Source organism: Martes martes (genome assembly GCF_963455335.1).
Source record: "Martes martes genome assembly, chromosome: 15".
In the NCBI taxonomy this organism is placed as follows: Eukaryota; Metazoa; Chordata; class Mammalia; order Carnivora; family Mustelidae; genus Martes; species Martes martes.
The window spans coordinates 45682357-45704321 of NC_137903.1; the positions used below are offsets into that span (position 1 = coordinate 45682357).

A 21965-nucleotide genomic window follows, 5' to 3' on the forward strand; every position below is an offset into this window, starting at 1 on the left:
AGAAGCAGCCTCCCCGCTGAGCAAGGAACCTGATGAGGCACTCAATCCCCGGACCCTGGGATCATGACCTGAGCCGAAGGCAGACACTTACTCAACTGGGCCACCCAGCAGCCCAGAGGGAAGTTTTCATATGCAAGTTTCATAATAATATTTTTTTATAGGAGGAAAAATAACTGTCAGATTGAATATGAGCTGAACAAAATTCTCACATTACAAAGAAATAGGGATGCTGTTGCAATCTTCTTGGGTTGACACTATAAATATCTTTGGTTGCAGCAGGCACCTGACTTTTTTTTTCAGTTCTTGTTATTTTTATTTTTTTACAATATTTTATTATGGGAATTTCCAAATATCTGTAAAAAGGGAAAGAATTTTATTTTATTTTAAGTTTATTTTATGATTAAAAAAGATAATTGTTTTCAGAGAGTGACAGAGAAGAAGTGCGAGCAGGGGGAGGGACAGAGGGAGAAGGAAAGAATCCTCAAGCAGATTCTGTGCTGAGCAGGGAGCCCAACACAGGGTTCGACCGAGCTGAAATCATTTAACCGATTGAGCCACCTGTATGCCCCCAAATGGAAATAATTTTAATGTGAACGCACACATACCTACTATCTAGATTCTGCCATGAACATTATACTCTGCTTTATCACTTGTCTATCCAACCAGCCATCCTTCTATCCATCCAGTCATTTCATGTATTTCAAAGTAAATTGCTGACCTCAGTGTATTCCCCCTAAACACTTTGTCATGTATATCATTAACCAGACAGACTCCTTTATTTACCTTTTTTCCATTTTGAGTAAAATTTACATGTATCAAGAAACACAAATCTTGTCTGCCTTTATTGACTTTTGACAAACACAAACTCTTAACAAGATGTGGAGGCTTACCATCCTCCCACAAAGTTCCCTAATGCTCTTTCTCAGTAAATGCCCACCCCCTTCTCCAGGAGTTTTGACCTCTTCCCCCCTTAGATTAGTTTCATCTATTTAGGAACTTCATATCAATGGGATCATGTAGCATTTATACAGTTGACCCTTGAACAACATGGGTTTGAATTGCACAGGTTCACGTAGAGCAGATTTTTTATAGTCCAGTACTATAAATGTATTTTTTCTTCCTTATGATTTTCTTAGTAACATCTTTTTTTTTTTTTTTTTAAGATCTTATTTATTTGACAGACAGAGATCACAAGTAGGCAGAGAAGCAGGCAGAGAGAGAGTGGGAAGCAGGCTCCCAGCTGAGTAGATGGTACTGATTCAGGGCTCGATCCCAGGACCCTGAGATCATGACCAGAGCTGGAGGCAGAGGCTTAACCCACTGAGCCACCCAGGTGCCCCTACCTATTCATTTTTTTTTTTAACCTATTCAATTTTTTAAAAAATGTGCTTGTGGGGCACCTGGGTGACTCAGTGGGTTAAAACCTCTGCCTTCAGCTCAGGCCATGATCCCAGGGTTCTGGGATCGAGCCCCGCATCAGGCTCTCTGCTCATCGGGGAGCCTGCTTCCTTCTCTTTCTCTCTCTCTGCCTGCCTCTCCGCCTACTTGTGATCTCTGTCTGTCAAATAAATAAATAAAACCTTTTTAAAAAAGAAAGTGCTCGTCTGGCATTTATTTATTTATTTATTTTCAAAGATTTGTTTATTTTAGAGAGAGAGAGCACATGCCTAAGTGGGGGAAAGGGCAGAGGGAGAGGGTCAAGCTGACTTCCCACTGAGCAAGGAGCCAGATGCAGGGCTTGATCCCAGGACCCTGAGATTACAAGCTGACCTGAAATCAAGTGTCAGTTGCTCAACTGACTGAGCCACCCAGATGTCCCTAACTTTCTTTAAAAGATAAAAGGTTCTTTTAAGAATAATTTTAAATTTACAGAATTGAACAGATAATAAGGAGTTTCCACTTATCCCCCCTTCTCCATATACAGATTCTTTCATTATTAGCATCTGTTATTAATGCGGCATGCTATGATACACTATGATATCCTATGGTTAACTGAAGTCCATAGGTTACATTATGGTTTATTTTTTTGTGTTGTATTCTATGGGTTTTGACAAATGCATATTTTGCATATTTTTCAATCATAAAAAGGAATGAAGTATTGATACATGATATAACAAGGATGAGCTCTGAAAACATACTAAGTGAAAGAAGCTAGTCACAAAAGGTCATAATATTGTAAGATTCCATTTATATGAAATGTCCAGAAGAGGCATATCCAGACAGAAAGTAGATTAGTAGTTGCCAGGGACTGGGAGAAAGAGAAAGGAAGAGTGATTGCTAACAGGTACCATTAAGGATTTTGCGGCGGGGGGGGGGGGGGTGATGAGAAAATACTCTGGAATTAGTGCTGATAGTTGCACAACTTTTTGAATATACTAAAGAGTATTATGTACTTTAAAGGGTGAATGTTATGACATGTAAATTATATCTCAGTAAAAAATTATAAAGCGTTCACAGTCATTTCATCACTGTGATTCTTCATTTGCACATATTCCTTTGTGTATCAAGTTTCACCTACTAAAAAAATGTAATAGCTACTTTATATTAATGTAATTTGCTTTTCTACAAATTTACCCACTAACCCTCATTTTGTACTGTGAAAATACTCAGAATAACTTGGTTCTTCCTTTTACCTTATAGCTCTTTAAATATTTGAAAATAGCCATTTTTATTTTTCCTGTTATGCATTCCCTTATTCAGGCTAAATATCCTCAGTTTTTTCAAATTTTCTTGGTGAAATATACTATATGTGGGAAGCATGCTAATTAGTCAGTGTCGATTTCATGCAGTATCACCACCATTACAGAACAGTTCCATGACCCTGAACCCCCCACCTATCACCTGTTCATCCCTCCATTCCCATTCCCTCAAACCTGCAGCAACTACTGATCATTCTGCAGTGTCTATACTTTTTCCTCTTCCAGAATGTGATCTAGTTGGGATCATACAGCAGGTAGTCTTTTCAGACTGGTTGCTTTACTCACACCTCACTTTAACTGCTGAAATGTTTTCTGACCATTATTTTGTAGAATTCACTGAATTGTGAGCGTCATATCATTGCTTTTGAGCAATTTGATTATGATACACCTTGGTGTAATTTTCTTCATGTTTCTAGTGCTTGGTGTTCATCGAGCTTTTTGGATTTGTGAATTTATGTTTTTCATCAAATATAGGAGTTTTTTGGCTAGTTTTTCTTCCAAGTATTTTTTCTGCCCTCCTCCCTTTTCAGGGGAGTCCATTTACTTATACATCAGGCCATGAATAAAGAGATAGTCCCAGGGATCACTGATGCTTTGAACATTTTTTCATATTTAAAAAATATTTTTCTGTTCATTTTGGATAGTTTCTATTGCTCTATCTTCAAGTTTACTAATCTTTTCTTCTGCAGTATCTATCTAATCTGCTTTTAATCCTATCCAATGATGTTCAACTCAGACATTGTAGTTTTCATCTCTAAAAGCTCAGTTTGGGTCTTTTCAAAAATATCTTCCATGTCTCTACTTAACAGTGCAAACATAGAGAATATAGTTATAGTTTTTTTCCCCTCAAAGCTGATATATCCATTTTATATTGGAAGCAAGTGCTTTCAGTATTTTTATTTGCTGCAGTTTAAAAACATCTGGGGTGTTTGTGTGGTTCTTCCCAAACCCTCAATCCTGCCATGGCCAGTTTAACATCCAAGGTCCTTTCAGGATTCCAGGTCAGGAAGCTGTGGGAGGGACCATTGAATCCTCAAAGACATGATAATGATGTCCCTACCCAAAGTTTCTCCAAGCAGAGCCAACTTCTCCTCCAAACAGGGCTGGTGAGGCTGTCTCAACACTCTTAGGAAGTGGTAACCCTGAAGGCAATACTTGGAGGAGTGCTGACTGATGGGGGAGGTTTCAGGCTAGTCTTCCCCAGATCCCCAGCCAGGGCAATCATCAATGTCTACCAGAAAAGTCGAGCTGCAGAAGTGTTTTTGTAGCTCAGGCAGGGCCTGGAAGTGATGGAAGGCGACTTTCTTCTCAGCTCTGGGCATCTTTGCATATGTCTGCTTGTATCCATCAGACTGAAAGCAGGGGTCCCAGCCAAAGTCCTGAAGGCCTTGGAGCACCACGATCTGGCCCCTGAACAGGGGCACTGGCTTGCTGGGGTCCTTGGTGCTGAGCACAAATGTGTAGAGCACACAGACAAGTCTGTCCTCAAACCCAGCCAGGAGCTGGCAGAGACCTTCAGGCTTTAACTTTTCCAGAAACCACTTTATGTAGGGGCCAGGGGGCTCCCAAGGGAATTGAAGCAGCGAGGTGTCCTCCACCAGTACAAGCTCCTGTACCTGGTGGGCTGTTTCCTGACACTTCTGTACGCAAATCTCCTCAGGCTCTCTCTGGAACCCTGGCAGGTCAATTTTCTGTGCCACCCAAGTTCATGGAAACTATTTCCTAGAATCTGAATCCTCCAGCTTTTAATATCCGTGTCTGTTAATTCTAACATTTATGCCAGTTCTGGGTCAGTTTTTTTCTCTTCATAAATGTGTTTTCTGACTTTTTTGCATGACTCATAAATATGACTGGATGGCAGGCATTGTGAATTTTAGTTTTATTGGATGCTGTGCCTTTTTCTATTTCTTTAAAAATATTCTTGAACTTTGATCTGAAACATGATGAAGCTACTTGAAAATAATTTGATCCTTTTGGGCCTTTAGGTGGGACCAGAACAGTGCTTAATTTAGGGCTAATTATTTCTGAATACTTAGGCAAGACTCTTCTTCGTACTATGTCCAATGACCCATGAATCGTAAGTTTTTCCAGTCTGACTAGTTGGAACCAGCACTATTTCGAGCCACCTGTGAATGCTGGATGCTCTTAGTTATTGATCCTTGTAGCTGGCTCTTTCCCCGGCTTCAGACAGTTTCATCATATTGATCCTCTGATCATTACTTAGCTGAATACTTGAGAAGGACCCTCTGCAGACCGCCAGAGGATCTTCCTATACAGCTCTTTTCCTTCTGGTACCCTGTCCTCTTTCTCTCCCTAGACTCTTAGCTCTGTCTCCGTAACCCAGAATCCACTGGGTTTCTCCTGGGTTCTTTGTCCTTGTACTTTGGCCTTTCAAGCCCGAAAGATGGGACAATCATAGGGCTTACTTTATTTACTTCTGGTCAGTGATTACTTTCTTTTAGTGCCTTATGTGCAGTGTCTTGAAAATTTTTCTGTCACACGTGTCTTGGAAATTGTTCCGCATACTTTGTCTTTTTTTGGTGGTTGTTATTTCATGCAGGAGAGTATGTTTAGTTTCTCCGGATTTCTTTTTTTTTTTTTTCCTGTACCTATTTCTATTCCACAATCCTATTATAGATTAATATCCTCAGTGAGTTTTGCAAAATTATCAATGATGATTTCCTCGATAAATGTCTGTTTTCCATTTTCTCTGTTTTCTCTTTCTGGAACTCTGATTAGATTTATATTGGATGCTTTCATCCTATGCTTTTTGTCTCTTAATATCTTTTTCCTCATTTCCATCTCCTTGTCTCTGTGCTGCATTCTGGGTTGTTTTTCTTTTTTTTCTTTTTTAAGATTTTATTTATTTGACAGACAGAGAGCACAAGTAGGCAGAGAGGCAGGCAGAGAGAGATGAGGAAGCAGGCTTCCTGCTGAGCAGAGAGCCCGATGCGGGGCTCGATCCCAGAACCCTGGGATTATGACCTGAGCTGAAGGCAGAGGCTTTAACCCACTGAGCCACCCAGGCGCCCCTCTGGGTAGTTTTTCTGAAGACAATAATAAACCCCTTTAGGTGCATCTATTCCAAAACCCATCTTTTGAGTTTTACAATTCAGTAATTATACTTCCCATCTAAGAGTTTTCTGTTGGTTTGTTTCCATATCTTTCTCATCATAGTTAATATGTTTTTTATTGCTTATTTATAGATTCAGTCTTGCATTTCTCAAACATTTTCTGCATAGTTTTATATTTTAAATCTCATACTTCTAATATATGAAAACTATTAGTGACTAAAATGACTGTTGTTTCTTTTGAGTCTCGTTTGCGATGATTTATTTAAATGAGTATTTTGCAGTATTTGCTTTTATAGGTAACATTTGGCTAATCTTAATCATGAAACCATGGGTGCTTCTTGAAGAGAGGATCTCCATTTTCTTCCTTCTGGAATCCTCGCTTCATATAGTGGTCAACACTCAGGTCTTCTACCTTGAAGCTGGTCCAAGGCTTAGTCTTGGACACAGTGTTGGTATTTTTTTTTTTTTTTAAGATTTTATTTATTAGGCGCCTGGCTGGCTCAGTCAGTTAAGCGTCTGCCTTCGGCTCAGATCATGATCCCAGGGTCCTGGGATTGAGTCCCACATCAGGCTCCTTCCTCAGCAGGGAGCCTGCTTCTCCCTCTGCCTCTGCCCCTCTGCCTCTGCTTGTGCTCTTTCTTTCTCTGACAAATAATTAAATACTTTTTATTTTTTTAAAGATTTTATTTATTTATTTGAGAGAGAGCACAAGTGGGGTAGGAGGGGCAGAAGGAGAGGGAGAAACATACTTCCTGCTGAACAGGGAGCCCGGAAACAGGGAGGCCGGAAACAGCCCAGGACTGTGGGATCATGACCTGAGCCAAAGGCAGCTTAACTGACTGAGCCACCCAGGTATCCCTCAATGTTGGTATTTTTTAAAAAATTATTTATTTATTTTTAATTGAAGTATAGTTGACTACAATATTATATTAGTGTTAGGTGTACAACATAGTGATTTGAAACTATGTATATATTACGAGATATTCTCCATGATAAATCATCATAAAGTTAATGTAATATTTTTGACTATATTTCCTGTGCTGCACTTTACATCCTCATGACTTATTTACTTCATAACTGGGAGTCTGTACTTCTTAGTGTCCCCTTCAACTGTTTTGCCTAGTCCTTTGCACCTTCCCCTCTGGCGACCACCAGTTTGTTCTCTGTATTTGAGTCTGTTTCTGTTTTCTTTGTTTTGTTTTTTAGATCCCACATATGAATGAAATCAAATGGTACTTGTCTCTCTCTCTCTGACTTATGTCACCTAGCATAATACCCTTTAGGTCCGTTCATATCATGAATAGTAGGACTTCCTTTTTTAAATGGCTGAATAATATTGTTTTATACACACCACCATTTCTTTTTTATTTTTATTGATTTATTATGTTATTTATTTATTTATTTATTTTTTCACCACCATTTCTTTATCTCTTACCATTCATCTTTCAATACTTAGGTTGCTTCTATGTTTTGGTTTTTGCAAATAATGCTACGATAAATATAGGAGTGCATATATATTTTCAAATTAGTATTTTTGTGTTCTTAAGGTAAATATTTAGAAGTGGAATTACTAGATCATATGGTATTTTAATTTTTAATTTTTTGAGGAGCCCCCATATTACTTTCATAGTGCTGCACCAATTTACATTCTCACCGACAATGCTTGCTGGTTCCTTTTTCTCCACATCCTCACCAACACTTGTTATCTTGGGTCTTTTTGATTCTAGCCATTCTGACAGGTGTGAGGTGATGTCTCATTGTGGTTTTGATATGTATTTCCCTTATGATTTAGTGATGTTGAACATATTTTCATGTGCTTTTTGTACACCTGTATGTATCGTTTGAAAAGGGTCTATTCATGTCTTCTGCCAATTTCTTTCTTTCTCCTTTCTTTCTTTCCTTAGATTTATTTGTTTGTTTATATGAGAGAGAGAATGAGCACATGAATGGGGAGGACAGAGAGAAGCAGGCTTCCCAAGAGCAGGGAACCTGATGTGGGGCTCAATCCCAGAACCCTGATCATGACCTGAGCCAAAGGCAGATGCTTAACTAAATGAGCCAACCAGGTGCCCCTTCTGCCCATTTTTTTTTTTAAGATTTTATTTATTTATTTGACAGACAGAGAGCACAAGTAGGCAGAGAGGAAGGCAGAGAGGAGGAAGCAGGCTCCCCACGGAGCAGAGAGCCGGATGCGGGGCTCGATCCCAGGACCCTGAGATCATGACCTGAGCCGAAGGAAGAGGCTTAACCCTCTGAGCCACCCAGGCGCCCCCCTTCTGCCCATTTTTAAATCAGATTGTTTTATTAGTGTTAAGTTGTATGATTTCTTTATGCATTTTGGATATTAGCTCCTTATTGCGTATATCATTTGCAAATATCTCCCATTTAGTAGATTGCCTTTCATTTCATTGATGATTTCCTTCACTGTGCAAAAGCTTTTTATTCTGGTATAGTCCCACTTGCTTATTTTTGTTTTTGTTTCCTTTTCTGAAGAGATAAATCCAAAAAAATATTGCTAAGACTGATGTTGGGAGACATTATGGCTTTTTTTTTTTTTAGGGTTTTTTTTTTTTAAAGATTTTATTTATTTGACAGAGAGAGATCACAGGTAGACAGAGAGGCAAGGCAGAGAGAGAGGAGGAAGCAGACTCACCGCTGAGCAGACGGCCCGATGCCGGGCTTGATTCCAGGACCCTGAGATCATGACCTAAGCCAAAGGCAGAGGCTTAACCCACTGAGCCACCCAGGTGCGTGCCCCCTTTTTAGGTGTTTTATGATTTTAGGGCTCACATTTAAGTCTTTAATCAATTTTGAGGTAATTTTTGTATATGGTGTAAGAAAGTGGTCTGCTTTCGTTCTTTTGCTATGTTTGTCCAGTTTTCTCGAGACTACTTATCAAAGAGACTGTGTTTTCCCCATTGTGTATTCTTGCTTCCTTTGTCGTAGATTTATTGACTATATTGATGTCAGTTTATTTCTGGGTTCTCTGTTTTATTCTACTGATCTGTGTGTCTGTTTTTGTGCTAGTACCACGTGGTTGTGATTACTAATGCATTGCAGAATAATTGGAAATCTGGGAGTGTGATACCTTCAGCTTTATTCTTCTTTCTCAAGGTTGCTTTGGCTCTTCAGGGTCTTTTGCGGTTCCGTATGAATTTAGGATTATTTGTTCTAATTCTGTGAAAAATATTATTAGTTTTTTTAAAAAGATTTTTATTTATTTATTTGAGAGAGAGAGTGAGAGAGCAAGCGCATAAGCAGGGCAGGGGGAGGGAGAAGAAGACTCCCTGCTGATTGGGAAACCCCCTACCAAGATGGGACTTGATCCCAGGACCCCAGGATTATGACCCAAGATGAAGACAGATGCTTAACTGACTGAGCCACCCAGGCCTCCCTGTTGTTAGTATTTTGATAGAGATTTCATTGAATCTGTAGATTGCTTTGGGCAAAATGGATATTTTAATGATATTAATTCTTCCAATCCATGAGCAGGGTATATCTTTCTGTTTGTGTTGCTTTAAATTTTTTTCATCAGTATCATACAGTTTTTATAATATAGGTCTTCTACCTCCTTGGTAAAATTTATTCCTAGGTATTTTGTTATTTTGGAGCAATTGTAAATAGGATTGTTTTCTTAATTTCTCTTTCTGCTAGTTTATTAGTATATAAAAATACAACTCATTTCTGTATGTTAATTTTATATCCTGCAGATTGGCTGAGTTCATTTATTCTAATAGTTTTTCGTGGAGTCTTTAGGGTTTTCTATATTTAGTATTATATCATCTGCAAATAGTGACAGTTTTATTTCTTCCTTACTAATTTGAGTGCCTTTGTTTTTGTTTCTTGTCTGATTGCTATGGCTAGGACTTCTTGTACTATGTTTAATAAAAGTGGTGAGAGTAAACACACTTGTCTTGTTATAGATCTTAGAGAAAAGCTTTCACCTTTTCACCATTGAGTATGTTAGCTGTGGGTTTGTCATAGATAGCCATTATTATATTGAGTTTTATTTTTTTTTATTTTTTAATTTTTATTTAATTTATTTAATTTTATTTAATTTATTAAATTTATTTATTATTTATATTTATATCATTTTATTGAGAGATTTTATCATGAATGGATGTTGAACTTGCCAAATGATATTTCTGCATCTATTGAGATGACCATATATCGTTTTTATCCTCCATTTTGTTGAGGTGGTATATCACACTGATTTGTAGATACTGACCCATCCTTGCATTTCTGGAATAAATTGCACTTGATTGTGGTGGATGATCCTTTTAATGTATTGTTGAATTCAGTTTGCTAATATTTTGCTGAGGATTTTTGTATATGTGTTCCTTAGGGATATTGGCTTCTAATTTTCTTTTCTTTTTCTTTTGTGGTGTTTTTAGTTTTGCTATCTGGGTAATGCTGCCCTTATCGAATGGATTTGAAACAATTCTTCCATTTTCATTTTTTGGAATAGTTTGGAGAATAGATATTAACTCTTCTTTACATGTTTGGTAGAATTCACCTCTGATCCTGACTTCTGTTGGTTTTGAGATTTTTTTTTGTTTGTTTATTGATTCAATTTAATTACTAGTAATTAATCTGTTTAGATTTTCTATTTCTTCCTGCTTGAGTCTGGGAAGATTGTATGTTTCTACTTCTACTTCTAGGTTGTTGAATTTGTTGAGAAATAAATTGCTGTATCCTGTTGTTGAATTGTTCCCTTTATCATTATGTAATGCTATACATGTCCCTTGTTATGTTCGTTGTTGTAAAGTCTATTTTGTGTGATATAAGTATTGCTACCACAGCTTCTTTTCATTTCCATTTGCGTGGAATACCTTCTTTCATCCCTTCACTTTCATTTTGTATATGTCTTTGTATTTCAAGTGAGTCTCTTGTAGGCAGCATATAGGAGTCTTCTATTTTACTGTATTTATTATTTATTTATTTAATTTATTTATTTTGGTTGGAACCAAAATAAATTCATTTAAATTTAAAGTAATTATTGATAAGTTTGTACTTACTGCAATTTTATTAATTGTTTCTGGCTCTTTTTTTTTCTTCAAAGATTTTATTTTTATTTCTACACCTAACATGAGGCTCAAACTTAGATCCCCAAGATCAAGAGTTGCATGCTTACTGACTGAGCCAGCCAGGCACCCTCTGGTTCTTTTTATAGTTCTTCTCTGTTCCTTTCTTCTCGTGCAATTTGATGATTTTCTTTGGTATTATGCTTGGATTCCTTTCTCTTTATGGTTTCTTGTGTATTTATTATAGTTTTAAAAAAGATTTTATTTATTTACTTGACAGAGAGAGTGACAGTGAGAACAGGAAAACAAGCAGGGGGAGTGGGAGAGAGAGAAGCAGACTTCCTGCCGAGCAGGGAGTCCAGTGTGGTTCTCAAGCCCAGAACCTAGGATTAGGACCTGAGCTGATGAAGGCAGATGCTTAATGACTAAGCCACCCAGGCACCCCTATTTATTAGAAGTTTTTGGTTTGTGGTTACCATGAGGTTTATCTGTAATACCCTATGTATTTAACAGGTATTTATTTATTTACTTACTTTAAATATTTATTTATTTATTTGAGAGAGAGCATGCATGTGCTCCTGAGCAAGAGAGAGGCAGAGGGAGAGGGGGAGAGAGAGAATCTTAAGCAGGCTTCATGCCCAGTGCAGAGCCTGACATGAGGCTTAATCTCATGACCCTGAGATCATGATCTGTGATGATCATGAGGTTTATATATAACACCCTTTGTAGGGGCACCTGGGTGGCTCACTTGGTTAAGGGTCTGTCTTTGGCTTGGGTCGTGATCCCTCTCCCTCTGCTGCTCCCCCTGCTTGTGCTCTCTTGCTCTGTCAAATAACTAAATAAAAAATTTTTTTAAAAGACCTTTTTATTTAATAGTCTGATTTATTTATTTATTTAAGAGAGAGCATGTGCCTGTACATGTGAGCAGGGGAGGGACAGAGAGAGAGAGCATGAGAGAATCTTAAGCAGGCTCACGCAGCAATCTCACAACCCTGAGATCCTGACCTGAGCCAAAATCAAGAGTCTGACACTTAACCAAGTGAGCCCCAGGTTCCCCTTAACAGTCTATTTTATTTTATTTGTTTATTGCTTTAAAAGATCTTATTCATTTGAGAGAGAGAATGTGAGCAGGGGCGGAGAGGCAGAAGGAGAAGCAGTGTCCCCATAGATTCCCCGCTGAGCCAGGATCCTGACATGGGACCAGGAGATTCTGACCTCCAGGACCAGGAGATCATAACCTGAGCTGAAGGCAGATGCTTAACCATCTTAACCACCCAGGTGCCCCATTAATAGTCTACTTTAACTTGACAGTTGTTTATGAGACTGACACGATGCCTACTGCATTAAGGTGGCAGGTGACAGTTGTTTAAATTAAAACTCCCCACGCAGCCCTTTATGTATTTGACATCATGTTTGACATTTTTAATTTTATGTATCCCTTAATTAATTATTATAGATATAATTGATTTATTGCTTTTATTGTTAACCTTAATTCTACTTTGTAAGTGATTGGTATATTACCTTTAGCATATGCTTGCTTTTACCAGTGAATTTTTTTATTTCATAATTTTCTTATTTCTACTTGTGGCCCGTCCTTTTTTGGTTAAAGAAGTCCCTTTAAAATTTCTTGTAAGGCCGGGTTAGTGGTGATGAATTCCTTTAATTTTTGTTTGTCTCTTTAGCTCTCCTTCAGTTCTGAATGATAACCTTACCAGGTAGACTATCCTTGGTTGTCAGTTTTTTCCTTTCAGCACTTTGAATATATCAAGTCACTCCTGTTGGCTAGCAGGGTTTCTGCTGAAAAGTTATCTGCTACACTTATGGGTGTTTTCTTGTACATAACTAGTTTTTCTCTTGCTGTTTTTAATATTCTCTCTTTTTCTTTAGTTTTTGGCATTTTAATTAATATGTGCATTGGTACAGACCTCTTTGGGTTCATCTTTTTTGGGGCTCTTTGTGTTTTCTGGATCTGGATGTCTGTTTCCTTCCTCAGATTACAGAATTTTTGAGCTATTATTTATTCAAATCAGTTTTCTGCCCCTTTCTCTCTCTCCTCCTTCTGAGACCCCTATAATGTGAATGTTAGTGCATTTGATGTTGCCTAGTGGTCCATTACCCTGTCCTCATTTTTTAAATTCTTTTTTCTTTTTGCTGTTCACCTCAGATGATTTTCACTACCTCGTCTGTAGATTTCTGAGCCATTCTGCATCCTCTTATCTGCTTTGGATTCCCTTTAGTGTATTTTTCTTTTCAGTTATTCTTCAGCTCTCATTTTTTTTTTTAATATTTTCTGTCTTTGTTGAAATTCGTAATGAGTTCATACACTCTTCTCCCAAGCATCTTAATAACCATTACTTTGAACTCATTATCAGGTAGGTTGCTTATCTCTGTTTCATTTAGTTCTTTTTCTGCGGTTTTGTCTTATTGTTTTATTTGGAAAATGTTCTTCTCTCTCTTTGTTTTGTTTAAGTCTGTATTTGTTTGTATGTATTAAGTAGGTCAGCTATGTCTCCTGGTCTCAAATGAGTGACCTTATGTAGAAGGCATCTTGTGGGACCCAGTAACGCAATCCTCGCTGGTCTCCAGAACTAGGTGCTCCAGGGATGGCCCCTGTGTGAACCTTCTTGATTGGGCCATAACTGCTGTGGGTGCACTGTAGGTAGGTGGGGCTGGCTCCTGGCATGGCCAGCTGGGAGGTTCAGCGGGACTGTTGTAGGCATGGCAGTGGCTGGGGCTGGTTCCTTCTCTCTCTGGGGTAGGACTCACTTTGGAGGCGTGTCTGTCCTGGCTGAGGCTACCTGCTGGGTGTGATACAACAGTAGTCACTTTGGAAGACACAGTTGCCAGGGTGGGCAGGTTGTGCAGGGACCTCCACACCTGTGATATCCCTCCTGCTTGTGGGTCTCCACACCAGGGATTTAGTTCTTGATTCTCTCTCTGCCCCTCCTACCCTTCTTCATGTAGGTTTTTATTTATATCTTTAGCTGCGGAAGTACTGTTCTGCTCGTCTTCTGGTCTTTTGCAGAGTAAGTTGCACTGTATGTAGTAGCAGCCTTGGTGTGTCCATGGGATGATGTGAGTTCAGAATCTTCCTACTCTGCCATCTTACCCTTTCCACCCAATGTTGTTATTTTCACTGGGGCAACATGACCTTGGGTTTGCCTAGTGAATACTGATTACCATTTCCCAGTCCATTCTTAGCTTATTGTATCTTGTTTATAGTTTTTGTTTGTTGCCCCTGGAGACATCTGTTCTTTTCCTGCAAGCCCAATAATGATTCCGAAAGTATGCTCTGTCATGGATCTAGTTGTATTGTAATAAGAAGACCCTTCAGATTATTTTGTCCTTGTATTTCTGGGGGGGGGGGGGAGTCCTAAAGAAGGTGTGTTTAAAATCGATACTTACCAGTATATGAACTGCATATCAAACTGATAAACTCTCTGTGACTCTAGGTGTTTAAACAAAGCCTGGATAATTCTTTCTGTTATGGGTGAGATATTAAACTAAATGGCCATTCCAATTCAAAAATATTATAAATTGCCAGTCTCAGGCTTAGGATATAACACCTAGATCACTTTTAATATAAAGGAAGGCTGCTTAGAATGGTATTTGTAATTTTTCATTTGTAATCACTTCCAAATATTTAGTTTTATTTGGAACTGAAAGAAATGGCTTCTTTGAATTTAGGGTCTTTATTCATTTTTGAACAGTTGGTGTCTTTTGACATTTAAACAACTCGGGAAAAGTGTTTTTACTCATTAATTCAACTATTTATAAAAAATCCCATTCTACATAAATATATAAGACATGGTTTCTATCCTCATAGAGTTTATAATTTAGAAGGAGAAATAAAAGGATTCCTCCTCTTGCTTTACATCTCAGACATTACATTCCAAATGATTATGACTCTGCTTAAAATCTACAGTTTATTCGCTTGTGTGAGCATGGCAGGAATATACATGTTAGATCCCTTTCTTTTCCTATCTTGTTCTTCTTGCATATCTTTTATGAGTATCTACTATTTCTTTCCCTAACATTACTTTTTCTTTCATATATTTTCTGGCTCTTTTTTCCTTTTTTTTTTTTTTTGCATGATACCTTGTTTTCTTTCTCATGCAGAGAGCGGTATGTACAAATGCTTGACCAAATTGCCAGACAGATGATTGATTTCTACAAAGACTTGGTAACTCAGCGAATGATGGACCAGCGCATTCTAGAAGAGCTGTACAATTTTAAGAATGTTATTGAAGAACTGACCAGGTAAAATCTGTGATTATCTTAAACACAAGACACAAGTCAAAACCGTGTCTCTGAAGAGAATAAAAAGAAGAGTAGAATGGTTAAAAGTGAGGACTCTTTTTTTCTTTTGGGGGGGTTTAGGAAGAGAACACAAAGGACTAGATGTAGAAGTAGAGACCTGGGTTACACAGGTTAACACAAAACTAGGGCTCTGTGTATGTTTGATAGGGAGACAATTCCTGTTCTTTCTCTAGGATTGAGATGTTGATCTTAATCATGTTTACAGAGCAGTGCCATGATTACGGATGTTAAGGTTTAAATCCAAAAGAGGATAAGCGTTACATAGCAGTCAAGGTTAGTGCTCATGTAACCTGTGTCAAGATGATTGGTAGCAAGAATGAAGAGGGTAAGATAGGCATGTCAGAGGGAGGATAGAGCAGCCTGGTGGCCTTGCCTATTAGCATCTGCCTTCTCCCAATTTGAGAAGATCTTTCACATCATCTTTCGGCCCTTTCCAGCTAACCGGATTCCACTGGCAAACCTGACATAATTCCATCTAAATGGATACTAGATTTCTTGATTTGGTTTACAAGGTGTAAAAACTAGGAAGAGATGTACACATAACTGAGAAGATTCCCAAGTATAAATCGGATTTCCTGGGTAGAAACTTTCTGGAACTCTTCAACTATGGATATAAAATTTCTTCGCTCTATTTCAGGGAGCTGTGTCTGGTTCGTGCACATGATATGAAATTAACAAAGGAAGCAGAGAAGGCGCACAAGGATTTGGCACAAGCTCTTTTAGATGCTGAAAAGAATGCCAGGTGAGTTACCAGATGTTAGCTCTTATGTCATACATGCTTCACACCTTATTTGAAGAAACAAAATTTTATAGAAACATTTGAACTTTTTTATTACAACAGTGCCTGGAGGAGTTAATATATATACAAGGATCTTTTAATCAATATATTTATTAACTCCTCAGGCACTGTTTAATACACATCTCATTAGTGTCTTCTTGTGTGAATTTTCCAGGGGTGTATCCCTAGAAGTGGAATTACTGGGTCATAGGCTCTGCATGGCCTTGTCTTGCTAGGATGTTGCCAAATGCTCTACAAAGTAGTCAAACCAGTATATCCTCTCCTCAGTGCATGAGATTTCTCCTTTGTCCATATCTTTTATCAGTCCAAAGGGTATGAAAAGGTATCTGGGTTTTGTTTGTGTTTTCCTAATTAGTGTGAGTCTAGTTCTTTTTTAGATTTTAATAAATCTACTATGATCCTAATGTGTTTATCCTATTTTAGAGGTTAGCAAACTTTTCCTGTAAAGGGTCAGGTGGTGAGATATGGTTTCTGATGCAACTACTCAATCAGCTCTGCCTTTGTAATGTGTGCTACTACATTGTAAAAGCAGGCAAGGGCGATACCAGAACATGGCTGTGTTCCAAGAAAACTTTATTTACTGACACTGAAATGTGAAGGTATAAACCTTTGCATGTGTCCCCAAATACTGTTATCCTATTGCTTTTTTAACCATTTAAAATATAAAAACTAAAAATCTAAAATTCTTAGCTTGTGTTCTATATAAAACACAAGTGGTAGGTTCTGTTTAAACCCACAGGCTGTAGTTTGCTGACCTTTACTCTATTTCGTTTTCAGTTAGAGTTCTGATTACTAGAAAGCTCTTGAATCTATTATCAAATGATATATCTGATTTTTAATTTTTCTTATTTTATTGATTAAAAATAATATTATGCTATCATAGAAGCATTTTATGTGCCTTGTAGTAGAAAATACAAACAAGCAAAAATGAATTAAAAATATCAGTTTCACCACCCATAGATTACTGCTATACATGCTTTAGTGTATATCCTTTTTTCCCTATGTATGTGTGCACACATGCATTGTTTTTAAATACTGTATATACTGTTATATAACCTTTTTTTTTTTTTTAAGTCAACAGTTTACCTGTTTGAGTTAAGTTTCACTTTCCAAGTTACCCAGGTCATATTCAAATTTTCCCAATTATTCCTAAAATATATTTTACATTGGGTTGTCCAAATGAGTATCCAATATAGGGCCACACATTATATCTTGTTTTAGGATCCTTTTAATTCAGCATAGTCTGCTCTTTAAAAAAATGTGTCAAAGAGTAACTGTCTTTTTTTTAATGTCAAGAAAACCACAAAAGTATAGAAAATCTAAATTCGCAGATATATTCTTAACTTTTATTCTGTTTTATTCCTTACTAGAATGAGAAGGGTATCTTGATCTTTTTTCATGTACTGATTATACTGCTGTTTTCTGTAGATGATTCACCCTTCTGGTCTTAGTAGAAAACTATTCTACTTTGTCTTCTATCCTCCTTCTTCTAATAGTATCTCTCCATCCTTTTTCTGAGCCGATGACCTTGCTTTCTAAAAAGTAGAAGTGAACAGAAGAGAACTCAAACTCTCACCCCTACATGTACCCACCCACCTGCATCTGTGCTCATCTGATGCACGTGCCCATCTTTTACTGGGGACGAACTCTCTCTTCCTCTCTGAGGCCAGTCTTTCCACTTGTGTATTATTCCATCACCTCATACTTACTCAAGATATTTTCAGCAAATATTCCCTATTTCTCCCATATCATTAATTTTTCCCTCTTCTCCGGATTAGTCCCAATAGTATACAAATATGCTATAAGTACTCCCATCTCAAAAACAAGAACCAAAAAACAAAAAGACTCCTAAGTCTCTTAGGACCACATGCATATCCCCTTCTAGCTATGGCCCCATTTCCGCCTCCCTCCCCGCTTATAATAATCTTCTTCAAAGAGTTGTCATATTCACTGTGTCTACTCCTGGTCCTCCCTTTGTCACTTGAACCCACTCCAGTCAGGCTTTCACTCCCCCAACCCCACCAAAGCACACTTGTCAAAGTCACTAGTGACTTTCATGTTGCTTAATCCAAAGGTCGCTTCTCAATTCCCATTTAACTTACTGGCAGCATTTATCAGAACTGATCACTTGCTCTTGCTTGAAACAATGTCTTTCAGTATATTACACTCTCCCAGTTTCCTCCTACTTTACTCTCTTCTCCTTCTTACTGATATCTCTTGCAGATTCCTTTTCATTTCATCAACTTCTAAATGATAGAGAGTTCATTCTGTGGATCATTTTCTGTATCTATATTCTCTGACTAAATGAGTCTCTTCGGTTTCCTGGCTTTCAGTGTCATCAACCTGTATATTCTCAGCTCACAAATATGTATCTACAGGGGCGCCTGGGTGGCTCAGTCATTAAACATCTGCCTTCGGCTCAGGTCATGATCCCAGGGTCCTGGGATGGAGTGCATCAGGCTCCCTGCTCAGCGGGAAGCCTGTTTCTCCATCTCCCACTCCCTGCGCTTGTGTTCCCTCTCTCACTGTCTCTCTCTCTCTGTCTGTCTAATGAATAAAATCTTAAAACGAAACGAAACAAGACAAAAAACCCCAAATATGTATCTAGAGCTTTGCCCTTCTCACAAATTTGTACGCCCAGTTTCAATCTTCTCTTTGAATTCCAGACTTAATGGTCGACAGCCTCACCCCTTCTACTTAGATGCCTAACATTCCCAAACTGAATTCCTGTTCTTTTCCCCAAAACTACTCCTCTCCCCCTCATCTCATTTCAGTTAAAGGCAACTCCATCCTTCCAGTTTCTGGGGCCAAAACTCTTGGAGCCCTTCTTGATCCCCTTCTTTCTCTCACGTCTCACCTCTCCAGCGGCAGAGTCACCTTTTACTACGTATACAGAGTTCTCCCCGCTTCCCTTCCTGACATTTGCATCTCTTGCCTGCCATGTTGCTGTAACCTCTGACCCGCCTTTTACTTCCGCCTGTACACCACCGTCGTCTCTTCTCCACACACCAGCCAAGACTGTTGTCCAAAACCGACCTCTGTGCCCCAGGGTTAAACTACAATGCGAAGACTGAGTTTGGGGAGAAAGAGGAATGATAGTGTTAGGTCTGTGATCAAAGGAGCGAGACTGATACAAAGCAAAAGAAAAGCAAAGCTTTATTTCGTGCCAAGCATCAAGAAGCAAACCGACCGTTCAGGGCCACCTCTTACAGAGAGGGCTACCCCTCCCTGCCTTACAGACTAATTTTTATAGAGCAAAGGCCATGTGGTTGAGCCTGGTCACACACAGAGAAAGCTGCAGTCATGCTAGGTCACACATGGGTGCCAACTGAATTACAGTTCACCCCATAGTAGCTATTTGAACTAGCCTATCACCTTGGTCAGAATTGGCCTCCAAAAGGCACCCAAAAGGCGGGGCCCACACTCCTTGGTAGCTAGGGAGACAGTACGCCCGCCCCACTCATTGGATGTCTCCACCTGGCCCGACTCATCCCTGCATTGGGGCTGTTATCTCCACCTGATCTGACGCGCCCTTGTATTTGGGCTCTGTTATCGGGACTGGTCGACCATATTTTACTGGTTTCCCAGACTTGCTTTTAAATAAGTTCACCTGGGGGGGCGGGGCGGGGTCAGTGTAAGTTTTACTGCATAAACACCAAAATGGCTGTTCAACCAAGGTGGAGCCCCTCTGGCTAGATAGGCCCTTAAAAAAGTTTTATTACGTTGCCAGGCAGAGGAGGCCAGAGCAGGCTAATGCCTTCAAAACTGCGGACCTACCCCAGGGAAAAGGCTGAGGGGTTTTATAGGAAGATAGAGGATCTGGGTGGTTTTGCTGGGAATCTGGTATGTGCTGCCAGTCACGTTCCTCATGTCTTCAAGGTGGTCTTGTGACGGCCGTGAGTCTGGTTACTAGGTTTCAACATCCATACCAAGTTCCCTGAACAGAGGATCCCAGAGAGACACAAGTGAATGGAGGAGGGGGCTTCAAGAACGAAGACGAGAAATATTCATTCACTCAGAGAGTCAAACTAATGCTGAAGCATTAGTACATCCATCTTGATTTCCATCTGTCTTTACAGTTCTATGTGGTTTCAGTCTGATCTTTTAAAATTTGACTCCAATAATGTCATCTCTCTGCTCAAAATTCTGCAGTAGCTCCCCATCTTAAAGGGCCATGTTTTTTAAAAATGGTTTGCAAGATTCATCCTACCAGTATTTCTCTGACTTCTCCCACTTTATTTCAGACCTGCTGCCTTTGTGTGCTCTTCTTTGAACATACCAGACAGACTCCCACCTTGGGGCCTGGAATCCTCTTCCTTTCCTTTTCCTCTTTCTTTCTTTCCTTTCCTCTTCCTTTCCACAGTGTGTAGCTTCCTCCCTCCTTCCTTTGGACCTTTACTCATCCCCCTCCACTTAAAACCACAATACATTTTGTACCCTCAGTCCCCTTTCCCTGATGATTTTTTTTCTATTGTACTATCACTGCTTAATATGTTTTACTTTTTTATTTGTTGATTATCTCTTCTGACTAAACTTTCTAAGGGTAAAGTTTTGTTTTCTTTTGTTTTGTTTTGAACAGTACCTGGCATATAGTAGGCACTAAACAGATATTTATTGAATGAATTAATAAAAATAATTTAGAACTTTTTAAAAAAGATTTTTTTTATTTATTTGACAGAGAGAGCAAGAGACACAAACAGGCAGAGCAGCAGAGGGAGAGGGAGAATCAGGCTCTCCACTGAGCAGGGAGCCTGATGCAGGGCTCCATCCCAGGACCCTGGGATCATGATCTGAGCTGAAGGCAGTCACTTAACCAACTGAGCCACCCAGGTTCTCCAAGTTAGAACTTCTTTTATGCTAATGTCCATTATAAGAACATCTAAAGCTAGAGAAAAAGGGAAGGAAATGGAGAATATCTGAAGTAGGATGGATTTTGTGTGTGTATGATTAGAAATTTTTAATAATACTTTTAAAAATAATAACAGGGGGGCCTGGGTGGCTCAGTGGGTTAAGCCTCTGCCTTTGGCTCAGGTTATGATCTCAGGGTCCTGGGATCGAGCCCTGCATCTGGCTCTCTGCTCAGTGGGGGGTCTGCTTCCCCCTCTCCCTCTGCCTACCTCTCTGCCTACTTGTGATCTCTCTCACTATGTCAAATAAATAAATAAAATCTTAAAAAAACAAATTTATAAAATAATAACATTTTGTTGAAAATTAGGAAAATAGAAACAAGTAAGGAAAAAAGAACACCCATAATTCTTTCTCTCAGAAGTAAACACTATTAATATTTTCATATATTTTTCTTTTTTCGACTTCTATGGATTTTTTATATACATGAGATCAAACTGAATGTATAATTTTACCATTTGGGTTATCTCATGTTACAACATGAAAAAATCTTCCCATGTACCAGAGTATTAACAACAACAAGATCTTTAATTAGCTGCAGAGTATTTTCATCATAGAGCTATATCATATATTTTATGTGACCAATCCCTTATTATTGGACATGGAGGTTATTTCTGAATTTTTTCTTTTGCTATTATAAACAAGGGTCATTAAAAGGTGTCTGCCCTTTTTAAAATCACTGTCTGGGTTGCCTGGGTGGCTCAATCAGTTAAGTGTCCAACTCTTGATCTCAGCTTAGGTGTTGATCTTGGGGTCATGAGTTCAGATCCTGCATTGGTCTGTATGTTGGGTGTGAGCCTACCTGAAAAAAAAAAAAATAAGTGCCTAACTTTCAGGTAGTAATGTGCACAAATTGTAAGGGCATATAACCTTAATTTTCGTATGTGTATTCACCTATGTGACGCCTAGGCTGATTAATTTTTATTAGTTACTCTGAACAAATGGAAGTTTCCAAAAAGAAGACTTTCAAGAACTGATGCTGGTGGTTCCTGGCTTTCACCAAAATTAGAAGAATTCTATGCCACAGATCTTTAATTCTTAAAAAAAAATTTTTTTTAAATTTAAATTCAATTAATTAACATAAAGTATATTATTAGTTTCAGGTTGAGTTCAGTGATTCATCATCAGTCATTTATAACAGCCA

The 21965-nt window shown here is 38.6% G+C and overlaps 1 protein-coding gene across 1 annotated transcript in view; it reads left to right on the forward strand.

Annotated features, from left to right (window-relative positions):
• AXDND1 (axonemal dynein light chain domain containing 1) overlaps positions 1–21965 on the forward strand; it is a 95887-nt gene that overhangs the window by 19917 nt on the left and 54005 nt on the right. The window contains exons 10-11 of the mRNA XM_080823876.1: positions 14917–15057; positions 15755–15859. Of these exons, the coding sequence (XP_080680002.1) occupies positions 14917–15057; positions 15755–15859 (246 nt within the window). The remainder of the gene's footprint in view (positions 1–14916; positions 15058–15754; positions 15860–21965) is intronic.